Source organism: Bombus fervidus, unplaced genomic scaffold, assembly GCF_041682495.2.
Source record: "Bombus fervidus isolate BK054 unplaced genomic scaffold, iyBomFerv1 scaffold0048, whole genome shotgun sequence".
Taxonomy (NCBI): Eukaryota; Metazoa; Arthropoda; class Insecta; order Hymenoptera; family Apidae; genus Bombus; species Bombus fervidus.
Window position 1 is genome coordinate 24,806 of NW_027212611.1, and position 21,817 is coordinate 46,622.

At 33.0% G+C, this 21,817-nt stretch overlaps 3 protein-coding genes and 1 long non-coding RNA gene across 4 annotated transcripts; 1 reads left to right on the top strand and 3 right to left on the bottom strand.

Annotated features, from left to right (window-relative positions):
* Window positions 1–6,179: 6,179 nt before the first annotated feature.
* LOC139997285 (baculoviral IAP repeat-containing protein 7-B-like) lies at window positions 6,180–8,183 on the bottom strand. The gene is made up of 4 exons (XM_072021607.1): window positions 7,245–8,183; window positions 7,080–7,155; window positions 6,334–6,395; window positions 6,180–6,266 (listed from the first exon to the last, which is right to left on the bottom strand). The coding sequence occupies exons 1-4, from the start codon at window positions 8,181–8,183 to the stop codon at window positions 6,180–6,182; spliced, it is 1,164 nt and encodes a 387-aa protein (XP_071877708.1).
* A 1,879-nt stretch (window positions 8,184–10,062) lies between these two features.
* Window positions 10,063–11,437, top strand: LOC139997274 (uncharacterized). The gene is made up of 3 exons (XR_011802688.1): window positions 10,063–10,506; window positions 10,764–11,137; window positions 11,197–11,437. It is a non-coding gene; the product is annotated as an uncharacterized lncRNA (long non-coding RNA).
* Window positions 11,438–11,582: 145 nt separating this feature from the next.
* Window positions 11,583–13,325, bottom strand: LOC139997279 (E3 ubiquitin-protein ligase XIAP-like). The gene is made up of 3 exons (XM_072021600.1): window positions 12,702–13,325; window positions 12,568–12,612; window positions 11,583–11,717 (listed from the first exon to the last, which is right to left on the bottom strand). The coding sequence occupies exons 1-3, from the start codon at window positions 13,323–13,325 to the stop codon at window positions 11,583–11,585; spliced, it is 804 nt and encodes a 267-aa protein (XP_071877701.1).
* A 4,837-nt stretch (window positions 13,326–18,162) lies between these two features.
* On the bottom strand, window positions 18,163–19,118 carry LOC139997280 (E3 ubiquitin-protein ligase XIAP-like). The gene is made up of 2 exons (XM_072021601.1): window positions 18,336–19,118; window positions 18,163–18,246 (listed from the first exon to the last, which is right to left on the bottom strand). Exons 1-2 carry the CDS (start codon window positions 19,116–19,118, stop codon window positions 18,163–18,165), a joined length of 867 nt encoding a protein of 288 aa, XP_071877702.1.
* Window positions 19,119–21,817: the final 2,699 nt, after the last annotated feature.

Below are 21,817 nucleotides of genomic sequence, written 5' to 3' on the forward strand. Positions count from 1 at the left end.
TGCTCTGGAGCAAAAAAATAAAAAATTGAAAGATACTCGATCGTGTAAAGTTTGCACGGAACGAGATGGAACAATTATATTCCTACCCTGTGGACATTTAGTAACATGCTGGTATTGCTCGCGTGCTTTTGCACGATGCATAATTTGCAAAACAGAAATTAAAGCCCTAACTCACATATATTTGCCATAATACATGCACATCTATATATATAATTATGTACATATATAAATTAGCATGTTCATATCTCTAATATGAACATATTTTATAGTTGTTATCAAATTAAAATGTGTTATAATATGCAAATAGAAACAATAATGTTAATAAAGTTAACTTTTTTTTTTTTTTTTAGTAATCTAACTAATTGTTCCTTGTTTTATTCCCCTTATTGTTAGTAAAATGAAACTGTATTATACATATATATTTCAAATCATAAAAATCATAGCTTACTTTTTCTTTTATTATACTTTCATTGCTTATGCTTCGCTTATAATCTTCTCTGTTTAAAAATAGCTACCAGAAGAAAAAGATCAGAGACAAAAACATTTGACGCAAAAGGAGAAACTATCAAAAGCTAAATCTGATATAGGTAGCAGCTCATTTTTATCCAGTATACACATATTTATGATTCTAAATTCTGTATGATTAAGTTCAAGTTACATATAATTATTCTATAATTTATTAAATTGGATCAAAACAATATTGCGTTGATAATGGCAAAAATAAATCAGTTAGGTCAAATGAAGAATAGATTTATACATTAAATCAGCTTTATTATGTAACAAATAAACTATAAAAAATAAGTAAATTGTGTCGCTGATTTTTTATGATCTATTTATCACTTCTAATATAGCTTTCCTGTCAGCTTCATTTTTTATACCAATTTCAATTAAATATTTATATTAAATATATATATATATATTCACGTGGGATAGGGACTCTTTTTGTTTTACGGGTAGCACGACGTTATTTGTTTCACGGACAGAGCTACCCCCTTATATGTTTTACGGACGACCATACTTGAGAGACACTCATTTCCCAAATGGACGGACACAGAGCAAGATCAGAGACAGACAAGATCACAGAATAATTATTTACAATTTTGAAGACCGACGGAGAAAGATCGGTAGTTCAGGACGTTGAAAATCGATTCTCGATTTTCCGGCAAACATTGTACGGAACTTGTTATTTCCCGTTTATGTAATTTATTGTTATTTATTGTTATAGACGGATATCGATTGTTGTTTATTTTTGTATTTTATCTAATTATTTTCACAATAAAACTCGATTTTCAGAATTCAAAATCGATCACCTGAATTATCAAAAGATTTACGATCGTACATATATATTTTCTGCACCGAAAAGTATCCTCACGGACATGGGACGAAATTTCGTATTCGACATGTGAAAACCACTTCTTTCCACCCGCGATCTAACGGATCTCTTGAACGAACACGTGCTGTAGTAAAAGATCTTATTCGAACTTGTAAGACCGATCGATAAAACGACTGGGACGAAAATTTAAAACTAATATGCATGGGATACAATACTTCGGTACACGAAACGACCGGACATACCCCATTCGAACTAACATTTGGACGACAAATGACTAACATGCCGTCCTCGATATCAAACACCCTCACCCTAACTAAAGATGAATTATTTAAACTCTGGAGGAACCGACATAACGCCTATATAGCGAAAGCAAGAGAAATCACTGAATCAAACAAAAGGCGGTATCAAAGAGATCAGATTCGAAAAATTATCAAAACACAAACTATATTCCAAGTAAAAGACAAAGTATGAGTACATAACGATCACAAAACCAACAAACTAGATCACGAATGGCTAGGACCTGCAGAAATCCTCCCCTCTAATCCACCCACCTATCTTATCGAACATTCCAACGGTCATACGCAAAGAATCCACGGTAACAGGCTAAAATCCTACTTTTCAGGAAGAAGACCGTAACATGGATCATTATAACACTCGAATACATTAAAAGCGATCTAGTGGTAAAACCACTAAATTACGCCAACATTTTCTTGGAACACATCGACGATTGCTATCTGTACAACAAACAAATAGATATCACCCTTATAGTAGGCCTTAACGATCCAATCAAGTTGATAGATTACAACTCGTAATAGATTTAATAGACCGACAATGTAAACCACCTTGCGCTCACATACCAGAAATAAGCAGCCTAAAATTTAAGTACAGAAATTTTCAAAACCTGACTCGGCAACTCAAATTATTATTGCATTATAGAAGCAAACGCGGATTGCTCAATGTCGTAGGCTCAGTATCCAAAACTTTATTTGCAACTCTCGACGAAAGGGACCTAGAACTCATTAACGAAAACATCGACACATTATTTGACTCCAACAACAAAATAAAAACAATGCTTAATGAGCAAACCGCACTTATCAAACGCGTGCTAGACGACACCAAAACAGATCAACTCGAAAACCTTGCCAACGATATACACAAGATTGAAAACCACAATGAAAAAAACGAAATGCTAGTCTCCCTAGTAATTCAAACTGAATCTACCATATCGGAACTGCATGTTAACATCGACGAAATTTTTAACACTGTCACGTTAGGAAAACAAGGAATCATAAATCCACAAGTTATAGAACCTGAACAATTCTTAAAAACACTTGACCAAATAACGAGACTAAACTTTATGACTAATCATATCGAACCTTCAGATCAAAATTTTCAACTAATTCTACATCTAAGTAAACTAAAAATATACAAACTTATACAATATACAAACTTATAAACTTATACAATACAATACAATGTGCCGGTTTTGGAAAACAATGAATGGAAAATAACTAAAATTTATCCGATACCTTCCAAACAAAACTCTGTATTCGTTGCAGCTGTAATGGAAACTGACTTGATACTAACCAACTCAGAACAATACACCTTTGCCGATAGTCACTATTTAGACAAATATTGTAAACGAACAGCAATCATCCACATTTGTAAAAGAACTGAACCGAGTCACAATAGAACCAATTCACCTGAATGCGGGTCAGAATTAATTAATAATCAACGGACAGTCAAAACTTGCCCGACTGCTGTCTTCAAATTGGAAGGACTGACGTTCGTACCTTTGCAGACAGAAAACCATTACATTATTATTCCTAAGAAGAATGTACAAATCGACGTATTATGTAAGACACGTAAAATCCTAGAAATTAGACAACCAAGTTTAATTAGCAGGAAAACCGGGTGCATAATCACATACGATCATAATATTATGAAAATAGGAGGATCACATAAAAATATCTCTTACGAAACCAAACTTAAGAATAGTATATACAGCTTCGAAGAAACAGACGTTCTAATATTAGAGAAAATATTAGAAACAGCTCCAAGAGTAACTCACAATTCTAACCGATATAAAGCCGACCTCGATACGTTGCAAATGCAAATCAGTACCCTGCAATGTGAACGACGCATAAATTCGTTGAAGGGATATGGCATATTCACACTACAAATATTAGGAATCGTAGTCCTAGGACTAGGAACAATATATGTAATGTAGAAATGTAAACTTTTCGAATGTCTACGTCGATCATTTCCCAAAAATGTATGTATCAAAATACTCTGCCCTACCGCTCGCGTAAACAGGATCGGTCAAACATCAACAGCACCAAGGACGGTTACTTACCAAAACATCGCAGAAGATGAAGATAGCGGGATCATCCAAATCGGGCGACCCACCAGAGTCATACGCTTCAATGAAGCAAAGCGAGTCTAAGAAGGGGGAAATGTCACACGCTCAAGAAGACCACCCGCTCAAGAAGGGCCGCTCGCTCAGTAACCGGATAGATTAAACACCCTGCATGCCACAGCTATCGAAACAATAACTTAAAAGGCGCCTCTGATACACCCTCCAAAGGGACTAAACCCTCCTAAACAAGCGCTCGAATCAGTCTGTTGTAACATTTCAAACCAGTTTGTTCTAACATTCCCAACCATTCTGTTGTAACGCTTGAACCGTCACTCTGTTGGATTTCTATAATAAATTTCATTGTCGCATACGAAGTTCAATTTTCTTCGCCCTATTCGTGAAAGAATCATTTCGTTGGAACCGCGATGCGAGGAGATTACCGGCGATCCGTTAATTTCGCGATTTCTTGTGTCTCCGACGTGATACCAGCGAAATCAGTAACGCCGGGAGCTGTCAAGTTTGAGGAGACAAAACCCGGTGGTTGAAGAACGCAACCACGCAGCCTCCCGCCGCAGGTAGGCAAAGTAGTCACGACAGTCACGAATCCCAACAACGAGGTAAGCTTGTTCCTTGCATTCCCGATCCACTATCCGCCGTAACAATGGCAACCGCAGACAAAATTACCTCGTTGTGTCGGAGACGAGGCCATTATAGCCGCCAATTCACGCTCATATCGAAACGACTGGATGAGTACGAACAATCCGGTCGTCAGGATGAGTCCGATTTATTATTCCTCGAAAAACATCTGGACAAATACGGGCGTGATTTCAACGCGATCCAACTGGAGCTGGCAGAATTAAGCGAGGAGGAAGACGCACGCGGCATCGAGATGTCGCAACTGTATTACGATATAGGACAACGTATGAACCAGCTCTTAAAAGCTTTCAAGGAGCTTCTCATAAAAGGGATTGCTCTCATTACCTCTATTTTTGATGCAATTCGTCGCCTTGAATACGATACTAATCTTGAAAAATATCATTAATTACTCTTATCCCTAAACTTGGAAAACCTCACAATCTGCTTACTAAAAGGCATCACTGCTTTCCCCACGCCGTAGCAAGATTCTTTAAACGAAGTCTACTCTTTATTCTTGTTCCCATTCGCGACCAAACGCGCGCAACCGCGAAGTTAAGACACGACTCTGCGACTGCAAAGTATATGGAACACATACATATATATATATACGTGCTACGATCGCGTGCGAAATAGCCGTGCGCGACCGAACGTCGATGATAGAACATCAGAAATCCTTACTGAAGATTATTTATTTATTTATTTACTTATCTACTGTATTAACTTATAATATTAACTTATTAATATTAACTATTACCTTATAATATTATTATTATTGTTATATACGTATAATATTGTATGCAATATATAACGGTATATAGGGTGAAACTGTAGAAACGTTATCTACCCTCGGATTTCTATGATTTTTGGATATGTTGCAGAAATATTTTAAACAACTTTTACCTATTTACTATACTGTATATAAAGATTGAACTTGTTTAATTTTCAATATATTGGTAAGAAACTACCGGCTCGATTATACTGTACTTCTGCTTATAGTTGTTCATCTGCGAGAGCGGCGTATGCGTCGGTCTGGTTGCCAGTCGTCGGTCACTTACCTTTTGTACATTAACAATTATTTAATTATTTAATATTTGAACCCAATACATTGATGATATTTACTTTTAATCGAGTTATAAGTTACCGGTTATAACGGACTCTTGCAGCCTCGCATGTGTACGTTGTGCACGAAGCCTCTAGGCTACGAAGCCGCCCTACCCTCGTTTCCAAAGAGAAGATAAGTGACCGGCAATCGGTAACCAAACTAACGCATACGCTGTCACAGTTGCACAACTGCAGATGCAGAATTCACTGTAGCGATGTCGGTAGTTTTTCGCGAATATCCCGGAAACTAAGCGAATTCACTTCTTATATAGGAAAAGCTTATTTGAAATATCGATTTCTACAACATATTCGAAAACATCGAAATCGAAGAGTAGTTAACGTTTCTGCAGTTCCACATACCAAATCGTATTCTCTTCAACGCTATTCAATTTTTATGCGAAAGATTTTTCCATAAAGTAAATCATTTTGTAATGATGTTTGAAATGATAAAGTTAGATGCTTCATTCTATTTAGCGTAGATTATCATATATTCAAAGGAATAGCTTTCTGTTCGTTCATTAATATGGCATTACTTAGTTTTTATCTAACTGGGAAATGTAAACATTTTCTAATGTAATTTCAATAGATAGATTTCAATAAGAGCCAATGGAACTTTAAGATCATATTCTGAAAGAACGATTCATTTGCGACCCATGGTTCCTTGCAGATATTACGCGATTCATTAGATATCCATTACACGATGCAGTACAAAAAGTTTGGCTTTGAAATTCTATTATACGGTATCTTTCATTAATAAATCTCCACCGATATGAAGGTGTAGGATCGTCTACCAAAGTCATGAGATATAATTCCTGAATATCCTGAACAACCAATAGCCTATAACCAAATTGCACAACATTTAATCATGTTTCTTTAATGCAATATAATTGTAATATCTTCTCACTCTTTTCCTTTCCAATACTCTGTTGCTTTTGACGACATATCTTTCGTTTGTTAGTTTATAACCTTAAACGAAGATAATTAAAATTAAGAATTATAATGATTTATAATGATCCTTTTCTTCTGGTAGCTATTTTTAAACAGAGAAGATTATAAGCGAAGCATAAGCAATGAAAGTATAATAAAAGAAAAAGTAAGCTATGATTTTTATGATTTGAAATATATATGTATAATACAGTTTCATTTTACTAACAATAAGGGGAATAAAACAAGGAACAATTAGTTAGATTACTAAAAACAAAAAAAAAAAGTTAACTTTATTAACATTATTGTTTCTATTTGCATATTATAACACATTTTAATTTGATAACAACTATAAAATATGTTCATATTAGAGATATGAACATGCTAATTTATATATGTACATAATTATATATATAGATGTGCATGTATTATGGCAAATATATGTGAGTTAGGGCTTTAATTTCTGTTTTGCAAATTATGCATCGTGCAAAAGCACGCGAGCAATACCAGCATGTTACTAAATGTCCACAGGGTAGGAATATAATTGTTCCATCTCGTTCCGTGCAAACTTTACACGATCGAGTATCTTTCAATTTTTTATTTTTTTGCTCCAGAGCAGCTAAAATAGTAAACAGTATATTTAAATATAATATATAATAAAATTTATTATACGTGTACAGTTTTCACACAAATTAAAGAATTTGTGATTTTATTTTTATTACTTACCAAATTTCTCAACGAGAGTCATCTCGTTAGTTTCCTCTTCACTATCGGATCTCGTATCGTCATCAACAATTGGTTCCTGAAATAAATGTAATGTACATAAGTATATATTGGAATTATTAATTATACATATGGTTCATGGTGTAAGTTTCTTTTCTTTCTACTTACTTCTTCATAATTTTCGTAGATGTTTTGCTGTCTTAGATCATTAACAAACTGGTGGCCACGAACTGTTATCAAGTAACAACAGCTTGAAGACCAAATTGCATGTCTATCCCATGGATTTTCTCCTGGACTCCAACTTACTACACCAAGTCCACAATGATAACAGATAGACATACGATCTCTTTCGTTATAGTAAAAGCCTGCATCGGCTAATAGTTCTTTATTCATAGATGTATCAGTAAATGTTGAGAATGAATTTAATCGGGATTGGTAAGTAATATAATCCAAATGTTTTGGTTTCTTAACTTTTTTTAGTCCCAAACGGCTAAGATCATATGCCGTCGGGTCTTCTGCATCTGTTACAAATCGATGGTCATTAAAATCAAAGGACTGCGAATATTCTAAACCGTAACGACATAATATATTTCCATTTCTTCGTTCTGTCGGTTGAATTTCATCAGGGTGTGTACCAATTGGCACATTACCGCAATCTTCATTGCGGACAAATCTGCACTCTGGAGACCATATCTCGTGAACTTGCATGGGAGTACGACCCTCTAACCAGTGACTTACCACCACTCGACACACAAAACATTTGACTCTATCCATTTTGCCTGTATAATAGAATCCTGCTGCTGCAAGACTGGCAGGGTCAACGAGAGGTACAAGCCAGTTTCGAAAACTCCAAAGTCTTGCTGCTTCAAAACGAAAATCACCATGATGTTTTCGAATGCCACGCGACGTCGATGGAACCGACGACACTGGATTAATCATTGGTTCCGGCATCCGGTACCGGTGTCGGTACCGGTGCCAACGATTGGTATATGCCGGTATCGGTATCTGAATCACATCAGACGAAATTGAATCGTCTGACGATTCTTCGTGTTCTGGAGATTCTTCGTATTGTGGTAGCACAGGTTGGATGTTAGATATATGCAACATCTTGTCCTTATTGTCACTTGTAGAGTTTTCACACCTATTTAAAGGGGGAAAAAAAAAAACCGAAAAAGAAAGAAATTAAAATACCTAGTAATTGTAACAAGCCGATATTATCGAAGTAATCTCAGTTCCGTGTGTTTTAGCGCAAAAGTTAAAAATTGTCTTTGAAGAATTACAGCGATTTTAATTGATATTTGAAGCGTTTGAAGGATCCCGAAACTTTCTGTACAATCTACATAAATTCTTTCGCTACGATATTTTGACTTACAAATGGTAAAACGTTTTTAGTTAATTTATTTTCGAGAAATATTATACGTGTACAGTTGATCAAACAGAAATATATTACAGACAAAACTTACGAATATGAGATGTTTAGGTATCGCTACAACAGCTCACCAACTCTTCAAATGGAATCTTCACAAAGATTTAATATCCTGTACTTGTATATTTTATATTGTTAAATTTACTAAAACTGCACTATCGTACGAACCAATCACACAAACTATTCCACTCTTACAGTAATACTGAAATTTGAATCCTAAAACTTTGAATCCTTGCTGCTAGTGCGTGTCTATTTTATATTACTATCCCTACCACATTACTCCTTCATCCCACCATAAGGCACTGTGCCGAGTGCGCAAGTTGTCGACCAATCAAATTTCACTGATGCTCCACCCCTTACCGTACCGCTCCTTATGTACCGTCCTGTATTATCATTACCTGTATATAAAATAATAAAATTATTTTTACAAATAAGTACACAATTTTTTCAATATGTGAAACATCAGGCTTTCTGCAGGAAAATTTAACCGTTTCTAACGTTTTATAAATTAATTTTCAGATAAAGTTCTCTCGCGATGCGAATAATAAGACGCCGTAGCATTATCTTATATTATATTTTATCTATCAAAGCACATCACTTGTCACTTTTCGCAAATGTTCCTTACGTTTGCCAACGATATACCATATATTTAGTTTGCCAGTAAAATTGTTAATTGCGTATGCACTAGATGATAATAAAAACGAAGATTGAAGCTATTACTTAAAGCAATACACTTTGCATGAAAAGCAATTAAATCTTGAAAAATATTGAAAGAAACGTTGTCGTTTGTCAAATGCGAAAAAAAGTATCGACAAAGTAAAACCATTAAAATTGTCGATGCCTCTGATTTGTTACTAACAATCCTGAAATTGCTAAAATGAGTGATCATTCTCATTATTGAATGTCTAGCGTTTATATTCGTGTTCAATGTAGCGACGTATCTACGGTATCCGATTTCGCTTGCTTTTTCTTTAATTTTCTTTATTTTTCTCTAGCATTTTGCATTTCATGCGTCTTAGGCAACAAAGATTCTTAGGGCCACAAGTGAACGTTCTAAATTTTCCATTTTTGTTGTATCTTGCTGTACGTTTCTATTTATTAAGAAAATAGCAAGTAGAATTTCAAAAGGAAAATCTTTCTATTTATAACGGTATTATGATAACGGAGGCGTTTCTTATTGGCTTTATCTCTCCTGAGAAAATTCACCTATTATTCTAAACATTCTATGTTTGTATGAAACCTTCAATAGCCTAAATGAGTTTTTCTTCAATGCAATCGAGTATGACGGGTGACAGGTATACGGGCTGATAGAACAAAGGCCGCCTGCTAATCTACGGGATATTAGTTAACTTGATTCTAAGATTTACAGCGGCTCCTCAGACTACCTCGACATACGATGTTTATGATGCATCAACCTCTGGGCGACCACCCTTATTTGGATAACTACGGGGCCGTTAGGGTGTTTATTGTCAAGTATCGGTACTTTCAAGTATCGGCCGATTCATTAAAGGCAATTTCACGTCTGTGTTAGGTGAAACGTTCATCCCGCCGTCACGTCCGTCACGTTTGTTTTTATCTGCGTATCCAATGTCTCGTAAATGGCTGTGCAATGTGGTCAAATACACAGCATACAAAACTAATTAATCTGTATGAATCAATTAAATATCAAAAGCAAAACCAATGTAATAACAGCTTTAAACAGCATCTGAAAAACGATAACATCCAAGGAAACAACTTGCGATTGAAAGAGTCGTATATCGAAAAATTCAAAGGTTTATTATTAATTGATATAAAAGGATTACTCTGAACATTTTTCAATGATTTTCTATGCAACAATAATATAATATTTCTATATAATAACTTTCTTTGTTAATGTTGTACATTATTTGACATTCTTTACTGTGAATTACCCATCGAAAGCTTTTCTATATTTGCTTATCAAACAAATTTAAATGGACTTGTGTTGCAACTGTCTACCCTATTCTATAAATTATTTCAGGAAATGTAAGTATAACAGCTGTTTCTTCCATATTTATGTAAAAATGTATTGGATAAGTTTTCAAGTAACCCATACTCTGTGACGCCATCATTTTTTTTTTTTTTAACAAAATTTCAGCTGATTATAATGATGTTTTTATAAATTAAAAATTTAACAAAATTTACAGCTATTGCTTAGAAAATGTTTATTTTTGGATTTACTACCACTGCATATTTTTTCACGATATTGTACATTAACAGAATCTTTTTGTCTTTTCCTACAGTCCCCCAGATCTAGCAACATGCAGATCTTCGTTAAGACCTTAAGAGGGAAAACTATTACTCTTGAAGTTGAAGCTTCTGGCAGAATAGAGAATGTGAAAGCTAAGATCCAAGAAAAAGAAGATATTATTATTACCATCAATGCTAGCAATTCGCAATAGAAACATATACAAATAACTAGGATATTTTAATTTAACTGTACTGTCTGCAAAGATTACAGTCCATTCGGTCACAAGATTTAAATATTAAAGTATAGACAGAGAAGATCTTGATACTTGTGTTGAATATGTGCTTGAATTTAATCCATTGCGCCAACAAAATGTTCCTCCAACTATGAACGATGAAAATGTATTGAGGGAAAATACACCAACGATATGTATGTATGTATGTATGTATAAAATTTTATTATAAATTAATATTGTAAATTTATTTTAGGTTGACTTTGATTTGTTTATGACTTATAACTAATGAAGATTTAATTGAAATTGGTATAAAAAATGAAGCTGACAGAAAAGCTATATTACAAGTGGTAAATAGATCATAAAAAATCAGCGACACAAAAGGAATTTATAACCTTTTATTAGTTATATCTAACTATATGTTATTATTTTATTTGTTATATACTAAAGCTGATTTAATGTATAAATTTAAAAATATAATATGTTATGTTATAGCACATTAGTATTATTTCTTATACTAACATAGTACACTTAAAAACACATATGGTACATTTCTATTTTTACTTATAAAGATACATTTACATACATTTACATATTGCCTGTACAATTGCTGTATTCTTGATGTGCGATAATACTTTATTATTAAGTACACTTTCTTTTTTTTGCTTTAGGATCATGCGGAATTGAACGCACATTTAGACAATCACTCGATTCACTATTCTTCATTTGATCTAACTGATATATTTTAGCAATTGTTTCCGCAACATTGTTTTGATCCTATTTAATAAATTATAGAATAATTATATGTAATTTTAACATAATCATACAGAATTTAGAAACATAAATATGTGTATACTGGATAAAAATGAGCTGCTACCTATATCAGATTTAGCTTTTGATAGTTTCTCCTTTTGCGTCAAATGTTTTTGCCTTTGATCTTTTTCTTCTGGTAGCTATTTTTAAACAGAGAAGATTATAAGCGAAGCATAAGCAATGAAAGTATAATAAAAGAAAAAGTAAGCTATGATTTTTATGATTTGAAATATATATATATAATACAGTTTCATTTTACTAACAATAAGGGGAATAAAACAAGGAACAATTAGTTAGATTACTAAAAAAAAAAAAAAAAAGTTAACTTTATTAACATTATTGTTTCTATTTGCATATTATAACACATTTTAATTTGATAACAACTATAAAATATATTCATATTAGAGATATGAACATGCTAATTTATATATGTACATAATTATATATATATGGATGTGCATGGATTAAGCAAAAACGACACGAACTACAGCATTGACTTCTTTTCGGCAAACTATACATCGATCGAAATTTGAAGAGCAGAAATTACATGTTGCCAGATGTCCACAAGGTAGGAATGCATTTGTCGCTTCTCGTTCCGTGCAAACTATACACGATCGAGCATCCTGTAATTCTTGATTTTCTTTCTCCAGAGCAGCTAAAATAGTAAACGGTATATTTAAATATAATATATAATACAAATTTATTATACGTATACGGATTTCATACAAATTAAAGAATGTATGATCTATCTGTGTTTTTATTTTTATTACTTACCAATTTTCTCAACGAGAGTCATCTCGTTTGTTTCATTTACACTGTCGGATCCCTCATGATTCTCATCTGTAGTTTCTGTTGCTTCCTGTAATAAATATAATGTACATAAGTATATATTGGAATTATTAATTATACATATGATTCATGGTGTAAGTTTCTTTTCTTTCTACTTACTTGAATAGAATTTGAATAGAGATCTTGGCCTGTTACATTATTAATGTATTCACAGCCCCGTGCTTCGATTATATAACAACATGCAGGAGATGAAATTGCATGTCGAACCCATGGATCTTCTCCTGGATTCCAATTTTCTATACCAATGCTACAATGATGACAGATGGCCATATCATTTCTTCCGTCGTAGTAAAAGCCTGCATCGGCTAATTGTTCTCTACTCATATGTGTATTAGGAAATGTTGCGAATGAATCTAATCTGCATTCGTAATTAGCATATTTCAAATTTTTTAGTTTCGTAATACAGTTTGGTCTCAAACGGCTACGTCCTTCGATTGGCACATTACCGCAATCTTCATTGCAGACAAATCTGCACGATGGACAATATATCTCGTGAAGTTGCATGGGAGTACGACCGTTTGACCAGTCACTTATCTCCACTGCACACGCAAAACATTTGACAGTATCCGATATGCCTGTATAAAAGAATCCTTCTGCTGCAAGTGTGGCAGGAGGAATGGAAAAAGATCGAGGCCAGTATAGAAAAGTCGAGCGTCTTGCTGCTTCAAAACGTAGATCATATTGTTCTTGAGTGTGAAAAAACGTCGATGGAACCGACGACATTCGATCAATCGATAGCACCGGAAACGGAAACATTTCTGATATTGACGACGCCGTACTAACGAACCACACAAACTATTCCACTCTTACAGTAATACCGAACTTTGAATCCAAAAACTTTGAATCCTTGCTGCTAGTACGTGCCTATTTTATATTACTATCCCTACCACATTACTCCTTCATCCCACCATAAGGCACTGTGCCGAGTGCGCAAGTTGTCGACCAATCAAATGTCACTGATGCTCCACCCCTTACCGTACCGATCCTTATGTACCGTCCTGTATTATCATTGCCTGTATATAAAATAATAAAATTATTTTTACAAATAAGTACACAATTTTTTCAATATGTGAAACATCAGGCTTTCTGCAGGAAAATTTAACCGTTTCTAACGTTTTATAAATTAATTTTCAGATAAAGTTCTCTCGCGATGCGAATAATAAGACGCCGTAGCATTATCTTATATTATATTTTATCTATCAAAGCACATCACTTGTCACTTTTCGCAAATGTTCCTTACGTTTGCCAACGATATACCATATATTTAGTTTGCCAGTAAAATTGTTAATTGCGTATGCACTAGATGATAATAAAAACGAAGATTGAAGCTATTACTTAAAGCAATACACTTCGCATGAAAAGCAATTAAATCTTGAAAAATATTGAAAGAAACGTTGTCGTTTGTCAAATGCGAAAAAAAGTATCGACAAAGTAAAACCATTAAAATTGTCGATGCCTCTGATTTGTTACTAACAATCCTGAAATTGCTAAAATGAGTGATCATTCTCATTATTGAATGTCTAGCGTTTATATTCGTGTTCAATGTAGCGACGTATCTACGGTATCCGATTTCGCTTGCTTTTTCTTTAATTTTCTTTATTTTTCTCTAGCATTTTGCATTTCATGCGTCTTAGGCAACAAAGATTCTTAGGGCCACAAGTGAACGTTCTAAATTTTCCATTTTTGTTGTATCTTGCTGTACGTTTCTATTTATTAAGAAAATAGCAAGTAGAATTTCAAAAGGAAAATCTTTCTATTTATAACGGTATTATGATAACGGAGGCGTTTCTTATTGGCTTTATCTCTCCTGAGAAAATTCACCTATTATTCTAAACATTCTATGTTTGTATGAAACCTTCAATAGCCTAAATGAGTTTTTCTTCAATGCAATCGAGTATGACGGGTGACAGGTATACGGGCTGATAGAACAAAGGCCGCCTGCTAATCTACGGGATATTAGTTAACTTGATTCTAAGATTTACAGCGGCTCCTCAGACTACCTCGACATACGATGTTTATGATGCATCAACCTCTGGGCGACCACCCTTATTTGGATAACTACGGGGCCGTTAGGGTGTTTATTGTCAAGTATCGGTACTTTCAAGTATCGGCCGATTCATTAAAGGCAATTTCACGTCTGTGTTAGGTGAAACGTTCATCCCGCCGTCACGTCCGTCACGTTTGTTTTTATCTGCGTATCCAATGTCTCGTAAATGGCTGTGCAATGTGGTCAAATACACAGCATACAAAACTAATTAATCTGTATGAATCAATTAAATATCAAAAGCAAAACCAATGTAATAACAGCTTTAAACAGCATCTGAAAAACGATAACATCCAAGGAAACAACTTGCGATTGAAAGAGTCGTATATCGAAAAATTCAAAGGTTTATTATTAATTGATATAAAAGGATTACTCTGAACATTTTTCAATGATTTTCTATGCAACAATAATATAATATTTCTATATAATAACTTTCTTTGTTAATGTTGTACATTATTTGACATTCTTTACTGTGAATTACCCATCGAAAGCTTTTCTATATTTGCTTATCAAACAAATTTAAATGGACTTGTGTTGCAACTGTCTACCCTATTCTATAAATTATTTCAGGAAATGTAAGTATAACAGCTGTTTCTTCCATATTTATGTAAAAAGGTATTAGACGAGTTTTCAACTAAACTATACTCTGTGACGCCGTCATTCTGTTTTTAGAAAATGATAAAAAATGTTTTTTTAAATTAAAAATTGAAAAAATATACCGATATTGCTTAGAAAATGTTTATTTTAGTTTATTTACTACCACTGCACATTTTTTCACGATATCGTACATTAATATAATCTTTTTGTCTTTTTGTACAGTTTCCCAGATCTAGCAACATGCAGATCTTCGTTAAGACCTTAACAGGGAAAACTATTAATCTTGAAGTTGAAGCTTCTGACACAATAGAGAATGTGAAAGCTAAGATCCAAGAAAAAGAGGGTATTATTATCATCAATGCTAGCAATTGGCAATGGAAATATATACAAAGTAACTAGGATATTTCAATTTAGCTGCATCGTTTGCAGTCCATTCGGCCACAAGATTTAAATATCAATCCTCTGTCCTTTGGTGATGCGTTACTTGATTTTATACTTAAAAGTTTCTGTTTATAATGGAGAATAGATTTTATTTACGACTATTGAATAGAAATTATTAAATATTCTGTGTAACTCACCGTAGTATCAAATGGAGTATCTTTGGATATCTGTAGCCGTTTACCGCAAACTCCAGGTAATTTCATAAGCATATCAGATAAAAAGTGTGTAATTCTAGATTCTTTTTCTCTATGTGGAATAATTTCTAATGGACTAGTTGCTACACACATTCGAGGATATGTAAAAACTTTGGATTTGGAAATTGAAAATTTAATTTCATAAAATAAAATTCCATCTTTATTTTTTGGAAAATAATATCCATACTAAAACGTTATACATATTAATATACATAAATAATATTTGAAGGGAAATTGCAAGATGAATAAACATAGATATTGTCGTTCATACCATATTTTTCCAGTGTCTACGTAATTGGTCACAATCTTTGAAAGCACATTTTGCTGCAAGATCTTTAGATACAGATAATAGTTTGCCTTTTTTTTTTTTGCACTACAGAAAATAAAAAAAATTTTATTTTCAACCAAATATACATATATATTGCACTAAATGAAATACCTTACTGTTACCTTGGTAACACATGTACAAATGGAAGATTATAACGAGATAAATCTTTACGGTCTGCTAAAAAATGTGATATAATAGATGGTGAAAGACAGTCTTCAAGTCTTACATATGGAATTTTAAGTATTTCTGCATAAAGTTGCAAATACATTTTCCTTTCTAAAAACTTTTTAATGTTAATATTTCTCACATTATTTTAATATTAGTTATACGAAGAACAAAATTAGATTTTCTATTACCCCCTCCTATAAGTATATCTAATTTTAATGCTCTAGTTGCTTCTATAAAGTTGTAAAAATTTTGTTCCTTCAACAAAGTAATCATCAACTTTATTGCACAAAGGAGCTATCTTAGTTTGTATCGTATACCTAAGACAACTTTTATCAACTTTTGTAGCAACTGATCTTAATCCTTGATACTGACAGAAATAAAAACCAGTTTATCATGGAAATAATATATTTAGAGTCAACAAAGATTTGTATCGTGAATATACGACTAGTTGAAAATTTCTCAAAATTTTGTCCAATCTACCAGTTTCAGAAAATTGTTTATGCGTTATAACAAATATATATCTTTCTGTAGCCATTACTGGTGAAGCAATAACGTCCGATATTAAATGAATAAATAATGTAAAATTCTATTGGTAGTAAAATATAAGGATCATTAAGATCATTAAAATCATTAAGTATAATATTATGGAATACAAAGTTTTTGATTCGCAGAATTTGCCCTTGACTTACCGGCATTTCATTGTTTGCCAATAAAAATGTGATTTTGCCGATGGATCGTGAACTTCAACAAAATCAATTTCGCAAATTGCACAACATAGGTTACTCTTTTCCGGAAATAAAGCGTACAGAACCGACTGTTCTTTTTTTTTATTCATAAGATTACAAGCATCCATTATATATAATTGCTTGCTATTCTTAATTATTTGATGTTCTTGTAGATCCAATTTATACTAACAATTTTTCAAAAACGTATTTTCGAATGAATAGCCAACATTTAAAATTCTAAAAGTTGTAGTAAAATTTTAAATATGACTTTTAAGAAGAAGCTTTATTCTCAATTATGTTAAAATTAAACTTGCATGTGAGACATCTAATCTTTTCATATTTAAAAGAAATTTAAAATCTTGTTAAGTAAAAAGACGACACTTTTTCTATTACCAACAGTTTCGTTTTACTAACAATAAGGGCAATAAAACAGGGAACAATCAGTTAGATTACTAAAAGAAAAGTTAACTTTATTCAGATAAGATAAATAATTCAAATTAATGTTTAATTAAGTAACACTTGAAAAAGTAAAAAATGTATTTGATTAGTTTAATATTATGTTTCTATTTACAAATTACTGTAGAAATAGTACTAAAAGTAAAATATTTTCTCATTTCCTGATACATACATATACACTTAATTTAACCGTACGTAGTGTCACACATTTTAATGTGTGTACGTCATTTTTAAAACATTATAAAGTATATTCATATAAAAGATAGGTATAAACTAATTTATATATGTACATAATTATATATATAGATGTGCATGTATTATGGCAAATATATGTGAGTTAGGGCTTTAATTTCTGTTTTGCAAATTATGCATCGTGCAAAAGCACGCGAGCAATACCAGCATGTTACTAAATGTCCACAGGGTAGGAATATAATTGTTCCATCTCGTTCCGTGCAAACTTTACACGATCGAGTATCTTTCAATTTTTTATTTTTTTGCTCCAGAGCAGCTAAAATAGTAAACAGTATATTTAAATATAATATATAATAAAATTTATTATACGTGTACAGTTTTCACACAAATTAAAGAATTTGTGATTTTATTTTTATTACTTACCAAATTTCTCAGCGAGAGTCATCTCGTTAGTTTCCTCTTCACTATCGGATCTCGTATCGTCATCAACTATTGGTTCCTGAAATAAATGTAATGTACATAAGTATATATTGGAATTATTAATTATACATATGGTTCATGGTGTAAGTTTCTTTTCTTTCTACTTACTTCTTCATAATTTTCGTAGATGTTTTGGTGTGTTAGATCATTAACAAACTGGTGGCCACGAACTGTTATTAAGTAACAACAGCTTGGAGACGAAATTGCATGTCTAGCCCATGGATTTTCTCCTGGAAACCATCTTCCTACACCAAGTCCACAATGATAACAGATAGACATACGATCTCTTTCGTTATAGTAAAAGCCTGCATCGGCTAATAGTTCTTTACTCATAGATGTATCAGAAAATGTTGAGAATGAATTTAATCGGGATTGGTAAGTAATATAATCCAAATATTTTGGTTTCTTAACTTTTTTTAGTCCCAAACGGCTAAGATCATATGCCGTCGGGTCTTCTGCATCTGTTACAAATCGATGGTCATTAAAATCAAAGGACTGCGAATATTCTAAACCATAACGACATATTATATTTCCATTTCTTCGTTCTGTCGGTAGAATTTCATCAGGATGTGTACCAATTGGCACATTACCGCAATCTTCATTGCAGACAAATCTGCACCATGGACAATATATCTCGTGAAGTTGCATGGGAGTACGACCGTTTGACCAGTTACTTATCTCCAATGCACACGCAAAACATTTGACAGTATCCGATATGCCTGTATAAAAGAATCCTGCTGCTGCAAGTGTGGCAGGAGGAATGGAAAAGGATCGAGGCCAGTATAGAAAAGTCGAGCGTCTTGCTGCTTCAAAACGTAGATCATATCGTTCTTGAGCGTGAAGCGACGTGGATGGAACCGACGACACTGGATTAATCATTGGTTCCGGCATCCGGTACCGGTGTCGGTACCGGTGCCAACGATTGGTATATGCCGGTATCGGTATCTGAATCATATCAGACGAAATTGAATGGTCTGACGATTCTTCGTATTCTGGTAGCACAGGTTGGATGTTAGATATATGAAACAACTTGTCCTTATTGTCACTTGTAGAGTTTTCACACCTATTTAAAGGAAAAAAAAAAAAAAAGAGAAAAAGAAAGAAATTAAAATATCTAGTAATTGTAACAAGCCGATATTATCGAAGTAATCTCAGTTCCGTGTGTTTTAGCGCAAAAGTTAAAAATTGTCTTTGAAGAATTACAGCGATTTTAATATTTGATATTTGATATTTGAAGCGTTTGAAGGATCCCGAAACTTTCTGTACAATCTACATAAATTCTTTCGCTACGATATTTTGACTTACAAATGGTAAAACGTTTTTAGTTAATTTATTTTCGAGAAATATTATACGTGTACAGTTGATCAAACAGAAATATATTACAGACAAAACTTACGAATATGAGATGTTTAGGTATCGCTACAACAGCTCACCAACTCTTCAAATGGAATCTTGACAAAGATTTAATATCCTGTACTTGTATATTTTATATTGTTAAATTTACTAAAACTGCACTATCGTACGAACCAATCACACAAACTATTCCACTCTTACAGTAATACCGAACTTTGAATCCAAAAACTTTGAATCCTTGCTGCTAGTACGTGCCTATTTTATATTACTATCCCTACCACATTACTCCTTCATCCCACCATAAGGCACTGTGCCGAGTGCGCAAGTTGTCGTCCAATCAAATGTCACTGATGCTCCACCCCTTACCGTACCGATCCTTATGTACCGTCCTGTATTATCATTGCCTGTATATAAAATAATAAAATTATTTTTACAAATAAGTACACAATTTTTTCAATATGTGAAACATCAGGCTTTCTGCAGGAAAATTTAACCGTTTCTAACGTTTTATAAATTAATTTTCAGATAAAGTTCTCTCGCGATGCGAATAATAAGACGCCGTAGCATTATCTTATATTATATTTTATCTATCATATCATGTCACTTGTTACTTTTCGCAAATGTTCCTTACGTTTGTCAACAATATACCTTATATTTTGTGTGGCACTTAAATTGTTAATTGCGTATGCACTAGATGATAATAAAAACGAAGATTGAAGCTATTACTTAAAGCAATACACTTTGCATGAAAAGCAATTAAATCTTGAAAAATATTGAAAGAAACGTTGTCGTTTGTCAAATGCGAAAAAAAGTATCGACAAAGTAAAACCATTAAAATTGTCGATGCCTCTGATTTGTTACTAACAATCCTGAAATTGCTAAAATGAGTGATCATTCTCATTATTGAATGTCTAGCGTTTATATTCGTGTTCAATGTAGCGACGTATCTACGGTATCCGATTTCGCTTGCTTTTTCTTTAATTTTCTTTATTTTTCTCTAGCATTTTGCATTTCATGCGTCTTAGGCAACAAAGATTCTTAAGGCCACAAGTGAACGTTCTAAATTTTCCATTTTTGTTGTATCTTGCTGTACGTTTCTATTTATTAAGAAAATAGCAAGTAGAATTTCAAAAGGAAAATCTTTCTATTTATAACGGTATTATAATAACGGATGCGTTTCTTATTGGCTTTATCTCTCCTGAGAAATTCACCTATTATTCTAAACATTCTATGTTTGTATGGAACCTTCAATAGCCTAAATGAGTTTTTCTTCAATACAATCGAGTGGAAAAATATGTTTTCCAAATGCGGCGAATGAGCAGGTAATTTTATTTTCCTGCCGTTTCTGTCCGTATGTCTTGAAGGAAACCTCTTCATGACTAACATGCGGCGAGCCTCTATTGTCTACTACATAGAGAAATTTCAAGACCTCTAACAAAATATTTTCATCAATTTCGAAGCGATACGAAACTTTTATATTTTTGTACTTTGAGAAAATATATATTATTATTATACTTTGAGAAATAAATTATTCCCTATAACTGCTATTACTGTTTATTAAAATTGATTTTCTTCACAGGACTTTTCAGATCTGTGTATACAACTATGACTACAACTACGAAACAAGTTCTTCTGCTCTTTTCTTCTCCTATCAAAATGTAACTTTCCTAATCAAAATAATAAATATATATCCATTAGAAATAGAAACGGATACATCGAATGTTGTTCTCTCTCTCTCTCTCTCTCTCTCTGTCTCTCTCTTTTATTTTCATTGACTCTTATTAGAATTCTGTAATCCATAGCAGGGTCGGTGTGACCGTATATCATAAATTATTCACGAAAATCCTCACGTTTTTGTTCCTTCAGATAGAACAAATATTACAACATAACTGTAAAAGAAGTCGTTGCAATGAAAATAGAATTGTTGAAAAATTGTAGTCTACTAGAATCAAAGCGTTTTGTCAAAAGAGCTCTTGACACTGGATACAAAAAACTTCGCTTAAAGGGAGAAAACGCAATCAGCTGTATTAATAATTAATGAGCTCCTCTAACCCGTATGTTATTGCTTTCTGGATTCTTCTAATATTTTGCTCTAATAATTAGCTTTTGGCTACTTTTGCTTGTCCTTGCTGACAAATACTCTAGTAACCTATAATATAGTATATAGTAATTATATATCTTCATACCTACTATTATACCTTGAGCCTTATATTTTATTAAATTGCCTTTATCTTTGA

What these genes read in the sequence shown, in the direction of transcription:
- LOC139997285 (XM_072021607.1), bottom strand. Translation starts at nt 8,183, where the DNA reads ATGTTGCATATATCTAACATCCAACCTGTGCTACCACAATACGAAGAA. An exon ending in TCTACGAAAATTATGAAGAA is followed by an intron (nt 7,156 to 7,244) that starts GTAAGTAGAAAG and finishes CATTTATTTCAG; the next exon opens with GAACCAATTGTTGATGACGA. An exon ending in GACTCTCGTTGAGAAATTTG is followed by an intron (nt 6,396 to 7,079) that starts GTAAGTAATAAA and finishes TCTTCGTTTAAG; the next exon opens with GTTATAAACTAACAAACGAA.
- LOC139997279 (XM_072021600.1), bottom strand. Translation starts at nt 13,325, where the DNA reads ATGTCGTCGGTTCCATCGACGTTTTTTCACACTCAAGAACAATATGAT. An exon ending in TCTATTCAAATTCTATTCAA is followed by an intron (nt 12,613 to 12,701) that starts GTAAGTAGAAAG and finishes TATTTATTACAG; the next exon opens with GAAGCAACAGAAACTACAGA. An exon ending in ATCATGAGGGATCCGACAGT is followed by an intron (nt 11,718 to 12,567) that starts GTAAATGAAACA and finishes TTTATTAAATAG; the next exon opens with GATCAAAACAATGTTGCGGA.
- LOC139997280 (XM_072021601.1), bottom strand. Translation starts at nt 19,118, where the DNA reads ATGCCGGAACCAATGATTAATCCAGTGTCGTCGGTTCCATCCACGTCG. An exon ending in TCTACGAAAATTATGAAGAA is followed by an intron (nt 18,247 to 18,335) that starts GTAAGTAGAAAG and finishes CATTTATTTCAG; the next exon opens with GAACCAATAGTTGATGACGA.